This window comes from Neoarius graeffei, chromosome 2, assembly GCF_027579695.1.
Source record: "Neoarius graeffei isolate fNeoGra1 chromosome 2, fNeoGra1.pri, whole genome shotgun sequence".
Lineage (NCBI taxonomy): Eukaryota > Metazoa > Chordata > Actinopteri > Siluriformes > Ariidae > Neoarius > Neoarius graeffei.
Window position 1 is genome coordinate 5,522,779 of NC_083570.1, and position 21,104 is coordinate 5,543,882.

Here is a 21,104-nt window from a genome sequence, read left to right on the forward strand (position 1 = left end):
AGAGCATGTTCTTCACAGTGGGTAAGTGGAGTAAGTGAAGGTACTGAAACTACTACTAACGAACTAAACACAGCTCCCTGCTAATATAGGCAAGCGAAATATAATGAACACTCTTCTGCTTCAGCGCTAGTAAATGTAGCTTGCTAAAAATAGATGAATTGATTTCATGTGGAAATAAAACCAGTAGCTATGTTTTATTTTGTATTTAAAGGAAAACATTCAGTAAAGACACTGAAATGTGTGTTTGTGCATCCATGAGTTAGAAAGTGCTGAAATGTTGTCAAGGTCAAAGTTCATCATCAATTGTTGTAACTCTTTACTAGCCCTAAATTGCCCCATTCCAATTTTTTTTGGAATGTGTTGCAGGTCTGAAACTCAGGAATGGATGTGTATTCACAAATGAAATGACCAACAAAACATGAAATATCTTGGGTTCATTCTGTCTGCAATGAAATACAAGTAAAAGTACATTTTAGAAATCACTGCTTTCTTTTTTCTTGTCCCAACTTTTTCTGATTTCTCATCCCATCTCATTATCTGTAGCCACTTTATCCTGTTCTACAGGGTCGCAGGCAAGCTGGAGCCTATCCCAGCTGACTACGGGCGAAAGGCGGGGTACACCCTGGACAAGTCGCCAGGTCATCACAGGGCTCTTTTTCTGATTTGGGGTTGTAAAATCTTTTGCTCCCTCTTCTGGTGATTGTGTGGAACAGCAGCAGTTACTGAGATAAACCATGAGGAAGTCTCATCTCATCTCATTATCTCTAGCCGCTTTATCCTTCTACAGGGTCGCAGGCAAGCTGGAGCCTATCCCAGCTGACTACAGGCGAAAGGCGGGGTACACCCTGGACAAGTCGCCACGTCATCACAGGGCTGACACATAGACACAGACAACCATTCACAATCACATTCACACCTACGGTCAATTTAGAGTCACCAGTTAACCTAACCTGCATGTCTTTGGACTATGGGGGAAACCGGAGCACCTGGAGGAAACCCACGCGGACACGGGGAGAACATGCAAACTCCACACAGAAAGGCCCTCGCCGGCCATGGGGCTCGAACCCGGACCTTCTTGCTGTGAGGCGACAGCGCTAACCACTACACCACCGTGCCGCCCCATGAGGAAGTGATGATTAGATTAGATTAGATTAGATTAGATTAGATTAGATTAGATTAGATTAGATTAGATATAACTTTATTGATCCCTTTTGGAGGTTCCCTCAGGGAAATTAAAATTCTAGTAGCATCATTACAGGATAAACAGAGAACAGAAAATAGAGAAAACTTCTAGATAAATTAAGTATTTACATATACAAAAAAAGATATGAAAAGTCCAGCATAAGAGGTATTGCGCATTATATTGCACATTGTCCAGTATTGCTTTTTGTCAGGCTAGGCTACTGCTCCTTCCCGTCCTCTGTCCTCCTGTTCCCCCTCCTCCCCCCCAGAGAGGAGTTGTACAGTCTGATGGCGTGAGGGACAAAGCAGTTTTTGAGTCTGTTCATCCTGCACTTGGGAAGAAGCATTCTGTCACTGAACAGGCTCCTCTGGTTGCTTATGATGGTGTACAGAGGGTGACTGGCATCGTCCATGATGTTCAGTATTTTGTCCATAGTCCTCTTCTCTGCCACCGTCACCAAAGAGTCCAGCTTCATGCCGACCCGCCTGATCAGTTTGTCCAGCCTGGATGTGTCCTTCTTGGATGTGCTGCCCCCCAGCACACCACAATGTAAAACAGGACACTGGCGACTGTGGACTGAGAGAACATCCACAGGAGTTTCCTGCAGATGTTAAAGGACCGCAGCCTTCTCAGGAAGTACAGCCTGCTCTGTACCTTCCTGTACAGGTGGTTGGTGTTGTAAGTCCAGTCCAGCTTGCTGTCCAGCCACAGCCCGAGGTACTTGTAGGAATGACGGTGTCTAAAGCAGCTTGGAGGTGTTCAAGATCTTCATTCCAGCTGCACTGGATTGAACCTGGTTTGCAAAAGCATACAGCAGTTGAAGTCTCAACAAAATTAAAGATTCTCTTTGGGCTTTACTCTTCCATGAGAATTTGCTCGTGTATTTCTCCTTGTGCATGTTGGATAAATGTATTTCAGTTGCAACAGAATGAGCTGAGAAACAGGTGGAAACTCGTCCTCATTATTTTTCTCATCGAAATTTAACAAGTTTGGTCAGTCAGAAGATTTAAATTGTGATTCAAGACTGGAAGAGTGAAAGTGAACTTTATATTATGAGTCACATGTTGAGTAAACGTATTGTTAGGCTACTCAGTGTTCCTTGTAGTCAGATCAGATGAGTGAACATTGACTCAACCAACGCCCATTTTACAACTTAGAATCCACACAACAGAGAGAACCTGAGTGAACTTTAACACTTTACCTGCCATAAATATTATCAACTCAAAATTTATAATCTCACTGTCAGTAAAGGCATTGAGAATGACAGCGCGAGCCAAACTACAAACATGGCCACTCAGAACTACAACTCCCAAAGAACACAGCACCCTCTGTCACCAGCTTATTGAAATCAGCTGTTGTTCATTCACAACTCATCAGCCACACTACTTAAGCCTCTATCTCACACACCTTCAATGTGAAGTATCATGTGTTTTCCAGTCCATACCAAGCCTTTCTATATCTGCCTGACTCTAGTATTTCTGACCCTCACTATCTCTATTTATGTTCCTTGTTTCTTCTACATTGCCCTTGTTTGCCTATCGACTGACCCTTGCCTGCCTTTTGACCACACTTCCTGTTTTGCGATTTGGCTTTGTTACAAGTTTGCTCCTCACTCTTCCCTGCACATACATCTGTAAGTGCCTGCACTCTGACAGGATACTTCACCTAGTATGGATGCAGCAGAGGAGGCGAAGCAAACTGCATTGAATGCTTAGGGACGTCTTTTAGGAGAACATCAACAGAGGCTTCCAGACGTTAACACCCGGATGGTGCAGCTTGCAGTTGTGATGTTGCAGGCCCTCCTAACATGTCCTGAAGCTTCTCCTAGTCCAACATTACAATTGCTCATTCTGGAGAAATATGCCAGGAATGCTCTCACTAGTAAGGGATTCTTACTTCATTGCTCCATGTACTTCTCTAACATGCCTAACCTCTCTGATGAACACAAGATCGCTAAATTTCTGTTATTTCTCACTGGCAAAGAGCTACAATGGGCAAGCGCTGTCTGGAAAAATGGCGGTGAGCACAATACTTCTAATGAACGTTTCCTCAAGTTGTTCAAAGGAGTGTCTGCCCATGAACCAGAGGGAATTGATGTTGGCAAAAGTCTGCTCACTATCTCACAGGGTTCCAGAGGAGTCACTGAATATGCCCTAGAGTTCAGAATGCTAGCAGCAGCCAGCGCATGGAATGATCTGGCTCTGAAAGCGATGTTTTGACAAGGTCTTCCTCCAGAAATTCTCAGTGAGCTGGCGTGTAGAGATGAGCAGTTCATGCTGGACTCCCTCATTGACCTAGCAATATGATTGGATCATTTGCTGGCCAACTGGCCCTCGCTCAAGGAGAACTCCAAACCAGTCCAACCCTCTGAGGAAACCACATCTATGGAGGTTTCTCACACCTGTCTGAAACATTCTGAACATGAAAGAAGGAGGAAAGAGGGTCTTTGCTTCTACTGTGGGAGTTCCAAGCACCATATCTACCAGTGTCCCATCCGTCCATCTCGCACCAGCCCAGTTGAGAGCCCAGCTCATGCGATGAGTCTGGTGAGAAGATTTAATGCCCAGTCATTTAAAGTACCTGTGTTGTTAAAATTGGTATCCTCCACACACGTTCTCTCTGCTTTTGTCGACTCAGGGGAGAGGGGAACTTCATCACCAGCAAGATCATCCCTAAGTTTGATCTGCCCACAACCCCTCTGCAAAGTCCACTCAGCATCAGGACCATTGATGCAGGACTAATAGTTGATGGTCTCGTCACCACTCATCGCTCCCGTTCACATTCAGGTGGGAGCACTCCACTCTAAACTCATCTCCCTCTACTAATCCACTAATCCAAATGGAAGAAGATTCTCTGGTCAGATGAGACTAAAATTGGTCTTTTTGGCCATCATAGGAAATGCCAAGTGTGGTGCAAACCCAACATCCTGAGAAGACCATTCCTACAATGAAGCATGGTGGTGGCAGGATCATGCTGTGGGGATATTTTTCACCTGCATGGACAGGAAAGCTGGTCAGGACTGAAGGAAAGATGGATTGTACTAAATACAGGGCAATTCTGGAGGAAAACCTGTTTGAGTCAGCCAGAGGTTTGAGACTGAGATGAAGGTTCACGTTCCAGCAGGACAATGATCCTAAACATTCTGCGAAAGCTACACTGGAGTGGTTTAAAGGGAAACTGTAGCGGTTCAGTATTGGTGGGTGGAGCACAGAGGACAGCAGGACAGAGATCAGGTTCAAAATAGCGTTTATTGCCACACTTTTCAGTCTAACAATCTTTCACATAAATAGACACACACACACAGCTGGCGTCTTGTTCAGGGGTGAGCTCCTCTGCTCTCGCTCTCCCTCCTTAAGTAGGGCGCGGTCACTGGGAAGACACACAAACAGGTTAATTGCTCTCAGGTGTAGTGACTCCGCCCTCTTGTCACAGACCGGCGCTTGATCATGCCCCCACTGCCACAGAAACATTTAAATGTCTTGGAATGGCTTGAACAAAGCCCAGACCTCAAACCAATTGAGAATCTGTGGCATAACTTGAAGATTGCTGTACACCAACACAACCCATTTAATTTGAAGGAGTTGGAGCAGTTTTGCCTTGATGAATGGGCAAAAATCCCAGTGGCTAGATGTGCTAAGCTAGCAGGGACATACCCCAAGAGACTTGCAGCTGTAATTGCAGCAAAAGGTGGCTCTACAAGTATTGAATTTGGGGGGGGGTGAATACCTATTCACACTCCAGATTTCTGTTTTTTCACCTTAATTATTGTTTGTGGCACAATAAAACAATAATTTTCACCTTTAAAGTGGTTGTCATGTTGTGTAAATCAAATGGTTCTAACCCCCCAAATCCATTTTAATTCCAGCTTGTAATGCGACAAAACAGGACAAACACCGAGGGGGATGAATACTTTTGCAAGACACTTTATAATGGTGCAAGGAATTGATCCAGAAGGTGGCAGCAATGCAATAATAAGGATGCTGGCTGCCTTTCAACACAAGAAAGAAGAAGAAGCAGACAGGAAGTGTGAAACCTTCAGGAGTGTTAGTAAATCTCAAGTGGGGTATTGACAAAGAAACAATGATCATTCTCTATAAATCTTTAATTTTATCATGTCTTGATTATGGTTGGGAAGTTTATGATAATGCATGTATTTCTAGGAAAAGAGAATTAGATGTTATTCAAAATCAATGCCTTAGAATCTGCACTGGTGCTCTTCAATGTACTCCTATCTCTGTTTTGGAGATAGACTGCTCGATTATACCTTTGGACCTAAGAAGAGAATTCAAACAAACTCAAAGTGCAATTAAATATAGATCTTTTGAAGATCATCCAACAAAAAAAAAAGTTTTTTTGGCAGAACAAAATTGTGACCCTTTGTCCTATATTTTCTAAAGTTGTTCATTTGGTTAATAGTCTTCCGGTTCCAGCTTGTAATCCTTTGGTTGATCCTTTTCCATTCTGGGAATCCCAATCTCCAAAAGTTGACTTGGATTTAGTTGCTAAAATCTCTAAACAAGAGGATAGTAGTTGCTGCATGTTACAATCGGCATTAGAACACATTCAACTCAAATACAATCAACAATTAGATATATTTACTGATTGTTCAAAAAAAGATTTTGATTCTGCATCTGGCATTGTAATTCCAAGTCAAAATATTCAAAAAGATTATAAAATCTCAAATGGTACTATTTTTAGAGCTGAGTTCAATTACAAATGCTTTGGAACTTCTTATTGATAAACCTCGCTTTCAAAGTGTGATATTTTCTGATATTCCTTGTCTGCCTTACAAAAAATTCAAAAGGAAGATAATGACAGAATTATTAGCTTTCCGATATCTTATGTACAAGTTTTATCTTATGGGTGGTAAGGTTGTTGGCCAAAATATCAGTAAATAAAACCTATTATGACATTCATTACCCTTTTACCACTTCTGATATTACAAAACATATCAAAGATGCTATTTTTCCAATATGGCAAGATGGATGGGAAAATTGCCAAACTGGTAGATTCTTCGACCAACTTGAACCAAATATTGCAACACATACCACATATTCTGACAGAAACAAACACAGGAGAATTACAAGACTGAGATTTGGAAAATATCTACTGAATGATACACAATTTCTTTTTTTTTAAATAACCTCCAATCAGTGTCCAACTTGTGGTGTAAAAGAATGTCAAACACCTGCTTCTAGATTGTATCAAATATCCAAACTTTCATGATAAAATGATTCAAAAAATGAGAAATAAACAATTAGATATTAAAATTAAAAACTTTTACATAAAGAATTTTATAATGACATAAGTTTATTATTGAAAAGAAATATAATTAATTTTGAAAAAAAACAAACTTGTATTTAATGTGTGTGTGCTTGGTCACAATATGTGAACTAGTAGTTCCAATCCTTATAGGACGCCAAATCACTTGGAGTGGGAGCGTCCCTAAAAGAAGCTCAAGTTAGTAAATTTCCTCAGTTGTGAGCCGTGTTTATTCTGGATAGATCTCCTGTTGATGATCTCGCTTTGTCTTTGCCTTTCCCTTTGATTTTAATGATATTTCTGGTGGATGGGGTTTGAACCCTGCACTGACTGGGATTAGATAAAGTCTTGTGTTAACACTACTAGCAGATTTCTTTCTTCTGCCTTTCAGGAGATTCATTTCAGTCTGTTAACAATGTTAAAATGACCCAAAGGTAAAATGACCCGTGTCAGTGTGGGTTTCCTCCTGGTTCTCCAGTGTTCTCCTACTTCTCAAAGACACATCTAATGACTGATTGAGGCGACTCAGGATCTCTGATCTCAAACATATTCATCTACCAACTTCATTTCCATCTCAACAATCTGTTCATGAGAAAGAATTCTTCATCGACCCAGAATAATGTTCTTGATAAAACGATGTGAGGAATAAAACAGGATGAGGCATGCTGCTCCAGGAAACTAATCTGCGATGAGGTGGTGGGATGTGACCCAACACAAAGTGGATTAGTTTCCATTAACAGCACGTCATGAAGGGTTCAGGCACTCGTGAAGGCTGGAGCGCTCATACTGAGTGAAATGGAGATTATGTTTTATAAAGATCCACTTTTGTGATTTCTATTAGCAATAAACAATGCAAAATCAATAAAATACGGTTTTCCTTCCTGACAGCTGCGTCCTCCTCACTTTTAAAATGGCTCCAACATCCTTTAGGGATGAAGATCAGTTTAAAGATGTCACGAGGAAAAAGCTGTTCAAGTGAAACAATTGTAATTTATCAACAAGGCTGAAAGTTGTGCTTGAGGTGTCAGTAGGTGGAAAAGTCCAGAAAATTAAGATCCATTCTGTGAGTATTTCATGAAATTAATCCTAATCAGTGCGGCTACATGGGTTATATTTCTGCACTGAAGGGAGATGAAATGGTTAATAGAGGAGTGTTCATGATCTCTCTGTGTTTGTGCTCCTCCTCTTCCTCTATTGCTCTTTCACACACAGAACCAGGAAGTAACTCCTCATTTCAGAGAAAACAAACTGTTCTCTCTCTCTCTCGTTGTGAGTTCAGGAAAATGGCCGAGGCCAGTATTTCAGTAGCTCAGGACCAGTTCATGTGTCCAGTGTGTCTGGATCTCCTGAAGGATCCGGTGACTATCTCCTGTGGTCACAGTTTCTGTAAGGTGTGTATTAATGGCTGCTGGGATCAGGAGGATCAGAAGGGCGTCTACAGCTGTCCTCAGTGCAGAGACACTTTCACGACAAGGCCTGTTCTACGCAGAAACAACATGCTGGATGAAGTGGTGGAGAAACTGAAGAAGACTGAAGTCCAAGCTGCTTCTCCTGCTCACTGTTACGCTGGACCTGGAGATGTGGAGTGTGATTTCTGCACCGGGAGAAAACACAAAGCCGTCAAGTCCTGTCTGATGTGTTTGGCTTCTTATTGTGAAACTCATCTGAAACCTCATCTTGAAGTTCCTGCTTTGAAAAAACACACATTAATTGAAGCCTCAGCAAAACTCCAAGAGAAGATCTGCTCTGAACATAACAAGCTGATTGAGATCTACTGTCGTACTGATCAAACCTGCATCTGTTATTTGTGTATGTTGGAGAAACATAAAGACCATGACGCTGTTTCAGTTGCAGCAGAAAGAGCTGAGAAACAGGTGAGAACTAGAAATCTTTCCAGAATTAAATAATCTTAATTATAGTTTCCCATCTAGAAACAGGCGCTTTAGTCAGTGATATGATTTGAACTTTAATTTCAATGTGTGTCTCAATCAGAAGGATTCTGTAAAAGCTGATTAAAATTGTCTGTGTTCTGGTGAACAGAGTGTTAAATTTATCTTCAGTGATGGTTGTAATCTGGTTCGGGGTGGGTTTCCTGATAACGTTGCCCTTTAGACCTAAAGAGAGAGTTGAGAGACTCTTAAGGAACGAACGTTGTCTCTGTGTGTGGTTTTCCGGAACTCACTCATAAGAAGGAGTCTAAAGAGCAACAGGATGAAGAGCGTCTTTGCAGTTCGCGTCCCTGATATAGGCATTAGTAGCTGCTAAAGGCAATCGTACTGTCGTTGTTGAAGGCATTAGTAGCTGCTAAATCCAGTCGATAAGGTCACATGGTGCTCATTTTTAACCAAAATCTAATGAAATATAAAGTGTTTAAAATAAGATAATATATAGTTGTCAGCCCTGTGATGACCTGGCGACTTGTCCAGGGTGTACCCCGCCTTTCGCCCATAGTCAGCTGGGATAGGCTCCAGCTTGCCTGCGACCCTGTAGAAGGATAAAGCGGCTAGAGATAATGAGATGAGATGAACTATTTTATGTTTTTGGCAATTTTTTTTATTCCAAGCGTGTTTTTAATGAAATGAACAAACGTTCACATGAAAGAATGAACAAATAATAAGCTAAATAATGAGGTAAATGTGTTCCCCATGCTCGCTCATTTCACTGTTACCCCCCGATCATGCAGTCAGGATTATTTCAGCTGTTCTCCACAGTGCAGAGTGGGCCATGTTCTCCCTTATAAGTGCACAGAGAGAGAGAGAGGGGTTTTGATCTGTGTGTAGTGTGTACCGAAGGAGGTTTAATATATAGAGTCAACCTGATATGGAAGGAGGTCAATTCAACCTTCTTAGGTACACACTACACACACATCAAAACCTCTCTCTCTCTCTCTCTCTCTCTCTCTCTCACACACACACACACCCCATTAGAGGTGCAGAAATGTGTCTCATTTATAACACTAAATTAGTTAATCACTCGCCTAATGGAGCTAAATTTGATTAAAATATAGTGATATAAATGTGACATTCTGATATCCATACGTAATTCCATAACATACTGAAATATATTCATCGTGTTTTGTGTATATTTATTTCATAATTAACAGAGCTGGACAAAGAACCCAACTTCATTGCTTAAGTCAAAGTACAGATCCCACTGGGCAAATGTTACTCCGATACAAGTGAAAGATGGACAGTCAAATTTTTACTTCAGTTAAAGTACTGCAGTATTTGCTTTTAAAAATCCTTAAGTATTAAAAATACATTTTCTGTCAATGCATTGTTGTATTATAACCACAACGCTTACAAAACCTAATGCCTCTGAAACACCTGACTGGATTTACTGACTAACTTGTAGAACCTGTAGAATAAACGCCTGGTAGAATGTTACAAAATGAAACACAACTGAACTGAAAAAGACCCATTGTCATTTTCATTTTTTTATTGTAACCCTCCTCCCCACCGCCACAAAGCAGCATGGTAGTGTTCTGACCCAGCTCTGGCAGTGTGTGCACACATGTATGTGTGTGTTAATCAGGAAGACAGTGGAACAGCTGTAAATGCAGCTTGCTCAGAAAATAAAAAGGCCAATCCAACCTGATTAAAACCCAGATCCGCACCTCGAGCTTAATAACGGCCCAACAGCAACTCTGCTTTAAGCAAGACAACAAAAAAAAGGTGCAACACCATCATCTGACATCAAAACAAAAAATTCCAGCAGTTTGTTAAGTGTATGTATTCATGCACATATGAATCTGCCTGTGGAATCATGTCAGTGAAGCTCCACCTGACATGCTAGCAAACTCTTTTCAAACTCGAAATCATATTGGGCAGCTAATATTACGAGAAAATAAAGATTTCTACTTTTTTGTTTAATTGGCAAGATTATGATAAAACATTTCTGAAAGGGGCGGCACGGTGGTGTAGTGGTTAGCGCTGTCGCCTCACAGCAAGAAGGTCCGGGTTCGAGCCCCGTGGCCGGCGAGGGCCTTTCTGTGCGGAGTTTGCATGTTCTCCCCATGTCCGCGTGGGTTTCCTCCGGGTGCTCCGGTTTCCCCCACAGTCCAAAGACATGCAGGTTAGGTTAACTGGTGACTCTAAATTGACCATAGGTGTGAATGTGAATGGTTGTCTGTGTCTATGTGTCAGCCCTGTGATGACCTGGCGACTTGTCCAGGGTGTACCCCGCCTTTCGCCCGTAGTCAGCAGGGATAGGCTCCAGCTTGCCTGCGACCCTGTAGAAGGATAAAGCGGCTAGAGATAATGAGATGAGATGAGATTTCTGAAAGGACTTCAGAAAAGTGAACGCTATTCATGTTCGTGTAATTCCGTTTTTACATGCTAACTAACAGTGTCCAAGTTAACTAGCTATGTGTAAATATTAGCCGTGGACAAGGCGATGGCAACTTGGCAAATCCATAGAAAGTCATTTGACTAATCAGACTGTGTAGCGATTGCAACGTTATCGCGAGCTCTAAAGCACAGACAACTTCACTGCAAGCTTTCTCTTGGAATAAAACGTTTATATCCCTCAATATGCTTCCACAGGTCGGATGGTGAGTTTTTGTAGGCTGTGATGTGCTCCATTTTAGGCAAACAAAGCAAACATTTAAAATGAAACGACTCTTTATTCCTTTCAGAAAACTGAACCATGGGTTCTAGCTATAGAACCGTGGGTGTGTGCATTCCCCAGAAGAACCGCCTCCTTCCATTCTGCCATCAACTGATCGTGTTAAATAATGCTGCGGAGAAATCATTGATCTTGATTTTATCCAGTCTATGGACGTGACGTGACCCTAGTGATTACTGATAGACTGTCTCAGTGTCACCTGCGGAAAAACCAATCACGTTTTAGAAAAGAAAAGAAAAAAACATCCACTTTCAAAGCTGCTTCATAGTAACGAGTAACGAGGACGTTGATAGAAATGTAGTGGAGTAAAAAGTACGATATTTGTCTTTCAAATGGAGTGAAGTTAAAGTCATAAGTTTCCAAAAAAAAAAATACTCAAGTAAAGTACAGATACTCAAAAAGTGTACTTCAGTACAGAACTCAAGTAAATGTACTTCGTTACTGTCCACCTCTGATAATTAACTCGATGTATTTGCAATGTAGAAGAAAACTAATTGAACACCACCAGCAGATTCAACCCCAGTTTCCCCCGCTGACTGTGAGAGTCCCTCAGAGCCGCATGCGCATTCTGTGGATTCGGCAGCGAGCGAGTCGCTCTTTGTTTTGAACGAGTGCTCCGGGTCTCTCGTAAATTCCGAGCAAACTAAAGGACGACTTGTGCTACGATGTTGTTTGGGAAAACCACGTTAGCTTGATGATGGATCTTAAGAGGTCATTTAAAACTCTCTTGGCCTTAAGAGGCTTTCGGGAAACCCAGCCCAGATCAGTTAGTGAACATTTCTCTCTCTCTCTCTCTCTCTCTCTCTCTCTCTGTCTCTCTCTCTCTCACACACACACACACACACACACACACACACACACACACACAGTACATAACCTTCAGAGCGAAACATGAATGTACTTTGAACTGACATTAATATGGAACCAGTTCGCTCGTACTGTATAAAAAGCTGAATGTATTTTATTTGTCCTCAGAGTGAGTTAAAGGAGGAGCAGATGAAATCCCAGCAGAGAATCCAGGAGAAGCAGAAGAAGGTGCAGGAGCTGAAACAGGCTGTGAACACTATAAAGGTGAGCAGTGAGCAGAGACAGAGCTGCTCCTAGAAACACACACAACATGGACAACGAGTCATTTACAGTCCCAGTAAGAGAGGGAATGATAGATGAGCTTTAAATCGTGTGTGTGTGTGTGTGTGTGTGTGTGTGTGTGTGTGTGTGTGTGTGTGTGTGTGTGTGTGTGTGTCCTAACAGCTCAGTGCACAGACAGCAGTGGAGGACAGTGAGAGGATCTTTACTGAGCTGATCAGCTCCATGGAGAAAAAGCGCTGGGAGGTGACGGAGCTGATCAGAGATCAGGAGAAGGCTGAACTGAGTCGAGCTGAACGACTCCTGGAGCAACTGGAGCAGGAGATTGCTGATCTTCAGAGGAGAGTCACTGAGCTGGAGCAGCTTTCACACACACACGATCACATCCATTTCCTCCAGGTAACACTCACTGTCTGATCTACAGAGCCAGCTGTTCCTCACACACTCTCTAAAACACCTCTCATTAAGGGAACAATAAATGTCCCTGTCTGACATCACAAGTGGGTTTTACATTTCATTTGCTTTCTGTAGGTTTTAGCTTCTGGACGTCGCTCTCCTCCATGGCACAGACCAAAATTTCACACATCCAGCGTCACTGTCCATCAACATCTCTCATTTGATGGAGTGAGGAATTCTCTCTCAGATCTGAAAAAGAGAGTCGAGGAATTCTGTGAGGAGGAATTCAACAAAATCCCTCCACATGGTAAGAGGAGCTGTTCCTGCTGGAGAAACACAGTGATGTGTTATTTCTTAGCGATGCTCCTGCTTTCTTTTCTGCAGACACTTTATTCACCCGACACTTTGAACTAAAACACTGATTTAAAATGAATAAACTGACTGGATCACTTTCAACTCTTTCCATCTTTTACACAAGCTTCATGTTTCTATTTTTCTCTCCACAGCTGCAGCAGTTCAGATCATTTCAGAACCAGAACCACAGAGCAGAGAAGAGTTTCTGAAATGTACATCTAACTTACACACACACACACACACTTCTAGGCCTGTCACAATAACAAATTTTGTTGGACGATATATTGTCTCAGAAATTATTGCGATAAACGATATTATTGTTGACGTCTTTTCAAGACAATTTTATGCCACTAGTAAAATAATAATGATCATGCAAATACACCCTTTCATAGAACAGTAAACTTTTTAATTAAGTCAACTTATTCAATTCAACATTGGAATGTAAAAAATAAATATAAATAAATAAGCTAATGAAATAAAACAACAATCAAACAAAACCACTCACAACAAAAACAATAAATAAAATACAATTTATGGCTCTTAAAAATTGCACTGAAGTGAATATTAACTTGGCACAGGGTAATAAAAAGACATTCTTTTCTTCACAGGCAACATTCTGCCAATCCAGTTTCTCAAAGATTAGTACCCAGATCAACAAAAAGTGCAAAGTAACAACGTATTGCCAGCTGTCATTTGGATAAAAGTCACAACAATTAGAACGAGATAACATGTAGGCAAGGGCGTAGGTTTGGTATTAACATTGGTGGGGACAAAAACCCAATGCCAACCCCCAGTGGTGCCAACTTCAGGTCAACATTAGAGGGTCACAATATTTTGCTCCATTGTGTTCCACCAAAAGAGTCTCCATCATCTCTCCAAAGGCCAGACTTTTAACATTTGAAGTTCAGAACTGTAGTAATTCATGAATAATAATAATAATAATAATAATAATAATAATATGAAATCCATTTGATTAACTGCAAATCTTGCATGTGATGATGAACTCATTCTACCAATTTGCAAATGTGTTTTCCAAGCGAATAGCGCACTGACTGTCGGGAGGGTGTATGTTCCTTTCCCTCATAAATGGAAATAAAACCCATCCGGAGCCTTAAACACTGCGTTCCATGAGGCTGGCAGGGGGAGTCGCTCTCTTCTGTGGGATCTTTAACTAGTTTTAGAATGCTAGTTTAAGCTGATATGTGATTGATCTAACGGTAAAACAGCACGAGGGCTCGAGAACTTGGACAGATTCCAATTTTACTTCAGGGTTGCCAGATACTGCTGACGTTTTCCAACCCAAAATATGTTCAAAACCCACCAAAATGTAAAATAGACTTGATGCCTATCTTGTAAAGTAAAAATATGCAGCTAAAGTCCAGTATACTATTTGTAAATCGAACAAATAGCACCATGAGCCCGTCAGTGCTGGAGGTGAAGAATCTGCTGTCTGGTACTCGGCTCCGTGTGGTTCAATCAGATTATAACTCTGCAATCATCTGCTGTGTTCTGAATCCTACATGCACCAGTAGGTGGCGCACACGCATAATATTATGTAGGCTGTGTTAGGCTATGATGCATATCTAACATCTGCATTGCTGAGGTTATTTATTTTTTATTTATTTATCTTTTTATCCTGTTTGTTTTATTAATTTTATAGGCCTAGTTATTCTGCTTAATTTATTTTTGTCTACATCCATGTATTTTCTTCATCTGTTATCCTGATTTTTGTGGATTTGTTAGATTGTACCTGTTTTATAGACTTCAGTTAAAAAAAAAAGTGAGGCTGCGATGCATGGCTGAATGTAACATGAGAAGAGAAAATGGAGAATGGATTGCGTCATTCTTATTTACTAGTTTATGAGTTCAGTTTCTGCACTACATTACACACATTCATATTAGTCTTACAGTTACATCGACATTTTGTTTAAATAATACTTAATGAGATAAATGTTTGTTAATGATCAATTTAAGCCAATGCTCGATTTTGGTTGTTTAAAATACCTAAGGGGTGCTGGGTAAACTAGGTCTTTGTGTCGTGTGATGCCCGCATTCTCTGATTGGGTCACAGAAGTGTTTAATATGGATTGGATTGGATCGGGGCGATTTCTCAGAGACAACAAGGGAAGCCGAACTTCCCCTAAAATTCTCTCCCCAAACTGCGGCGTCTACGATGTTGAATTCTCATTAAAACAATAACTTGCATAACATAATATATGCCCAAGATTGTATTTACGTTCATAACTATCCCTATGTCATCCTGTAACTTATTTGAGTGATGTCTGACGAACTTGCAGTTCGCTACGAGAATCACCTTTGTTGCCAGGCTGTAACCTTTCTTATTTCAATGGGCTCTATGGACTGGCAGCCGGGTATCCGTTGCAGTCTATGAGACGGCTCTGAACAGCCAATTTCGGCTAGTTGTTATTGGTTAAAATCGACAAAATCGTCACTTCCGGGGAAGCCGGGTATCTCTGGGGGTAAACGGGACATGGGCGGGCCAAGAAGCCGGGCTGATAAAGGATTATTGGAGGTGGTGTTTGAAAGACATGAGGAGGGCAGTCGCTGTACTTCGGCGAGGAACACGGAAGCATGATCAGTCAGTCCCTAGCGGATGTCGAGAAAGTGTAGTTGTGTGCCAAAGTGCTGTCCGAATTTCTTTTCATATAAACATTTCTTCTCATTGATGTCTCTGTACATTACTCTGTAAATAAATGTAAATATTACTCATTGTGCTCCGTTAACTTTCATCCATTCTATCAGTTTGATCATTTGTGAATTCACTCGTTTATTTCATTTGTAGTTCAATCAACGTGGTTGTAGGCTAGCTTGAGCCTTATTGGGATCTGCAGTGCTAGCTGCTAACAGCTGGTATCTATCTGCTATAATGGCAAAGTACGGCCAGTCATTTTGCCCCGCCCCCGCCTCGCGCTCCGTCCGGTGCGGTAGTGATGTCCCGTTGCTCGCGCGCCACAGCAGAGACCCGCGCGACCTTCAGCCGGTACAGTCGCTGTTCTTTTACCACCTCCGTTATTCTCATCTTTCCGGTGCGTTCTTGATTTTTCCATTGTGTCCTATTTTGCCATATCAAATACCCAAAATGGTATCGTATTATTCATATTTAAGTGAATAATCAATTGTCATCATAACTTGGCATTTTTAACCCAATCAATCAAAAAGAGGAAATTTTTCAATATTTTCAAAAAATTTTACAAAAACATTTGAATTGTAATAAAAAAAAAATTCCACAGCAGAGGCCAGATAAAGCGAGACGCTATCTTTATTCTTATTAAACATGATAAAAGAAACATTGAGTGTAAAGGCCAATTTATGCTGACAACCCAGTCCTCGCAGATAGCGTCGCAGACAGTGTCTGCATAGCCCCCCCACCTTCGCAGATGCTCTGCGCGCACCTCCCAAAAATTGTGACCACCGCAGAAGCCTCGCAGACAAGAGGGCTCTGATTGGTCCACTCTACATCCGCTGTACACGCACTTCCGCTTCCCTATTTTCCCGGTTTTTGTTTTCACGACCGCCATTTTTAAAAACAAGAGCGAAGATGGAGCAGCACGAAGACCGGTTGATTGAGGAAGTACGTACATCTATACGACTCCAGTTCTAGTCATTATAAAAAAAAAAGTTCTAGTCATTATAAGTAACCGGAGGATAAACACTCCATAACCACACCCACCAACTACTCCTAGCGACTTCGCGCCCCCTTGCATTGTGCCGGTGAATAACATCACGCACGCCTATTACTCCCCGCTCAATGATAAATTACAACTGTCTGCGAAAAGCTATCTGCGAAAGCCTTGTCGCAAGAGCATGCAGAGGCCTTTAGGTAAATGCAAAAAAAAAAAGTAAAATTAGAAAATTTATTTTTTGACTATAATGTCCCAAATGAGAGACCAGTTTCTGAGACAGACCCACATAAATTGACTCATGACAAATAACAAATAATTGAAAAATTGTATTACGTAGACCTAAAACTGAGCTTCGCCTATTTCAAAGCCCACCAGCCGCCACTGGATTGGATGTAGACTAGTGGACGGAGATAGTACATAGAATGTGCTGCATCAAAAAGTCCTTCTAAGGCTGTAGAAGTGTCTCTGGCTGCATTCTCACACAAAACATTCGTGCGAAATGTTTATAAACATCTGATAAAAACCCGCCGAACTAACGTCAAACCCACCCAATCTGGCAACACTGTTTTACTTGGCAACGGAATGTATCTGAATTCTGATTGGTTGTTGTACAGAGAAAAGTTTTCCTTGCAACCGAACTGCTGTGTTTTCATGACCACGCCCCCAGCGCAGATATTCATGTTCACATTGTTCAGTTTGTTTTTCTCTTTTATTTTAGATTTCTGTTATCTGACTCTGGATCCCAACACGGCACATCGTCGCCTCATTCTGTCTGAGAAGAACAGAGCGGTGAGATGGAGTGAGAGAGAGCAGCGTTACTCTGATCATCCAGAGAGATTTGATTCCTGCAGGCAGGTGTTGTGTAAGGAGAGTGTGTGTGGACGCTGTTACTGGGAGGTGGAGTGGAGCGGTGCTGCTGGTGTGGAAATATCAGTCTCATATAAAGACATCAGCAGGAAAGGACTGGGTAATGAGTGTGTGTTTGGATACAACAATCAGTCCTGGAGACTGCGGTGTTCTTCTTCTTCTTCTCTCTCTTTCTATCACAACAGCATTAAGACTGATCTCAGAGTTCCATCAGCCTCCAGAATAGGAGTGTATGTGGATCACAGTGCAGGAACTCTGTCCTTCTACAGCGTCTCTGACACGATGAAGCTCCTCCACAGAGTCCACACCACATTCACTCAGACTCTATACGCTGGGTTTGGGGTCTACTGGAGTTCTACAGTGAGATTGTGTGATCCAGAATAAAAGTGTGTAGTGTTTTCTGTAAAATTCCTGCACGTTGCCACGTTGTTGCTCAGTCGTCTGTTTCACTAGAACACAATCCAGCTGCACAAAAACACTCATTTTAATATTTAAATTAAAACAGATGAATAATTTTAAATAATTAAAAAGGAAATGTTAAAAATTAACTGTCAGACAAGAAACTCGTCAAATTTAAAAAGAAAATGATCTCATGACCTTCGCATTATAAAGTTGTGTTTGTTTCATATTAAGCAGCGTCTCATTAAATAACTAATAAACAGTAATAAAGCCAGAACAGAACAACATTTTAAACCTGTTCAGGTCACACTATATAAAAATAAAACATCACTTTTGGAATGAATTTGATTTTTCTACTTGTGTTCTAAGATGTAAAATCCACATTCACTTTTTCAAATCTGAAGTTGTTTCTAAACCCTGAGATTTGATTGTAAAACATTGAACAATATTTAAACTCCATTAGAACATCCAGTACATGATCAGTTCAGGCTGCCGATGTCGTGTTCATCCCATATTCAGCCTGGATGATGATTGGCCCACAGATAGAACCTTATAAATCCAGGTTTATCTGTGAGTTTGGGATTTTTATTCAAATATTACAATCAAAGCTTTGCAGAATAAAAGATAAGAGCACAGGAGAATAAAGTTTCCCCCAGTGATGGAGTTTCTGTGCTGAACTCATTTTCAGACAGAAGCAAATTCAACCTTTTCCTGAGAGTTTCAGCAGCTGGATAAATATTGTTCAGTATTTTAAACTGAATTTCTTTCACTGTGGGTGAAATTGGCCGTCTAAGATAACTACAGTGTGTATTTGTTAGCGTTCCTCCATCGTCAGTTATTCTTACTTTTGCTATTTTTTTTTTTAAATCAGGGAATAGCTTCCATTTTAAAACATTTCTAATTCCTTTATTAGATTTTCTTTCACCAATTTCCACTTCACCAATCTTCAATTCAGGCAGTTTGACCGACACCTTTGAATATTCAAGGGTATTTTTTATCGTGAACCTTAAGGGAGGTGGAATAGCTCTACAAATTTGATTAAATTCTCGATAGACACATTTTAAATGAAACTTTTCTACAAACGAATTAAATTGCATTAAATGTCCATTTTCATCCATTAGATCAGTAACATCTAAAACTTTACCATTCCATTCTTGTTGAAATAAAGTCTTCCTATTAATAGTAATAGTTTTATTATTCCACAAGGTTAAGTACGCTCGCATTTGTGGACATAAATAATTTTGGTGAAATTGGGCAGCCTTGTCTGATTCCACGTAAAATCTTAAATTTTGGTGTCATTCCAGGGTTAAGGGAGATATAACTATGAATATCATTGTGAAATATTTTAATAACCTTGCAGAACCCTTTTCCAAATCCAAGATTGAGTTTTATAAACATAAAATCATGCTCCACAGTGTTGAATGCTTTGAAAAAGTCTAGAAATAAAACGAGACTGATTGAATAATTGATTGGTAATCAATCATATCCAGAATCAGTCAGACGTGGTTTTGAATATATCTTCCCTTCATGAAGGCTGATTGATATTCGTCTACAAGTTTTACAAGTCCACGCTTTAGACGATTAGCAGATACTAAGGCAAGTAATTTATAATCATTGCATAGTAAGGTTATAGGTCTCCAATTGTCTAGCAACACCTCTATTTTGGGTTTTTGTAGCAAGGTTATTAAGCCTGTCTTCCTAGTCAGGGATAAACATCCTTTGTGAATGCATTCTAAAAATGCTCTATAATATTTTTTAATATTCACCCAAAAGTATTTTAAAAATTCAGATGTTAAGCCATCGATTCCTGGTGATTTACCATTTTTCATTTGTTTTAATGCAATTTCAATTTCTGTTATAGTTCCTTCCTCATCAAGTGTATGTTTGTCTTCATTTTTTTTTATGTCATCATTGATGGGATAAAATAAGACATCACGTTCTGATTTATTAAATTTGTTACAATAAACAAGCCAAATTCCATCCTGTACTCATTTCTGATCTGTTATATTATCATTGGTCATAAGCTTACTAATTTTTTTCTTAGTTTGTCTTTGATTTTCCAGTCTGAAGAAATACGATGAACTTTTTTCAGCCTGTTTGATCCATCCAGCTCTTGATCGAGTGGAAGCTCCATTTGCCTTTATTGTGTACATTTCGTCTAGTTGAGACTGCAGTGACTAATTCTGAAATGTTTTCAAAGGATAGTTGTGTGTTATTTACTAATGTATTAGTTTTATCAATCAGATCCTTTTGTTCTTGTTTCCTTATACGTGAAAGTTTTTTACCCATGCCAATTGCTATTTGTTTGACCTTAAACTTAAACCATTCCCCTTTACTCCTATCAGACATGTCTAACTCTTCAACCTCCAAAATAAGAGACTCCACCTGATCACAAAATTCACCATTCTGTAATACGTCGTTATTAAATTCAGATATGAGCAACACAAAAAAAAAAAACTAATTACAGTATGACTAATTTTACAGCAGTTTTCCTTGTTCTTTAAAACTAGTGTACAAAACTGTAAAATTACAGACATTATCTGTAAATCAACAATCCGTTATTCTAAGTATTATGGCTAATGATAAAGTACATTTCTTTTTTACAGAAATATAATATTAATTTTACATGATCTTTACAGTTTTCTTAAATTACATACAAATTTATGTAAAATGACAGTAATTATCTGTAATTAAATATGCAGCCTGGTATATTAAAGTTTGTCCATACTAACAATATTAACACTTCTCTGTAATTTTAAGGTAAAACATTTTTATTTGCACGTAATTATACATTTAATTACAGCTTGAATGTATCTTGATATTTAAAGGTTTATTTCCATCCTAACGTTTTTCTCTGTAATTATAAGGTAAAGATTAGTTTTATATCCGTATATTTTTACATTCAAACTAAATATGTATCTCATTATATAAAGGTTTACATGCATGTCCATACTGATGGTTTTCTCTGTAATGTTAAGGTAAATCTTATTCACAATCTTGTTCACTAGTACTTGTATGGTATGTATAAAAGTGCTGGTGTAGACTTATATACTTTAATATTCAAACTGTAATTCTGGATATAATGCCAATGAATCTGACAAAAATAAAATGAGGAAAGGTGCAAAGTCAGGAAAAAGGATTGCAATAGTCCAGGCAGGAAGTAGCAACAACGATTAGCTTCTTGCTGCTGAATGTTTTATTCAAACATTCATCAATGCATTTACACTTAATGATAAGGGCATCATGACCCCCCAGAGTGCTCTTTTGAATGAAGGGCCTCCAAATTG

At 40.0% G+C, this 21,104-nt stretch overlaps 2 protein-coding genes across 2 annotated transcripts in view; one reads left to right on the forward strand and one right to left on the reverse strand.

The window, feature by feature from the left end:
• The window catches only part of LOC132879309 (tripartite motif-containing protein 16-like), a 279,045-nt gene that overhangs the window by 160,899 nt on the left and 97,042 nt on the right, over nucleotides 1-21,104 (reverse strand). The window lies entirely within an intron of this gene.
• LOC132879099 (E3 ubiquitin/ISG15 ligase TRIM25-like) lies at nucleotides 7,628-17,826 on the forward strand. The gene is made up of 6 exons (XM_060913705.1): nucleotides 7,628-8,319; nucleotides 12,047-12,142; nucleotides 12,323-12,556; nucleotides 12,689-12,860; nucleotides 13,060-13,119; nucleotides 17,270-17,826. Exons 1-6 carry the CDS (start codon nucleotides 7,729-7,731, stop codon nucleotides 17,800-17,802), a joined length of 1,686 nt encoding a protein of 561 aa, XP_060769688.1. The 5' UTR covers nucleotides 7,628-7,728; the 3' UTR covers nucleotides 17,803-17,826.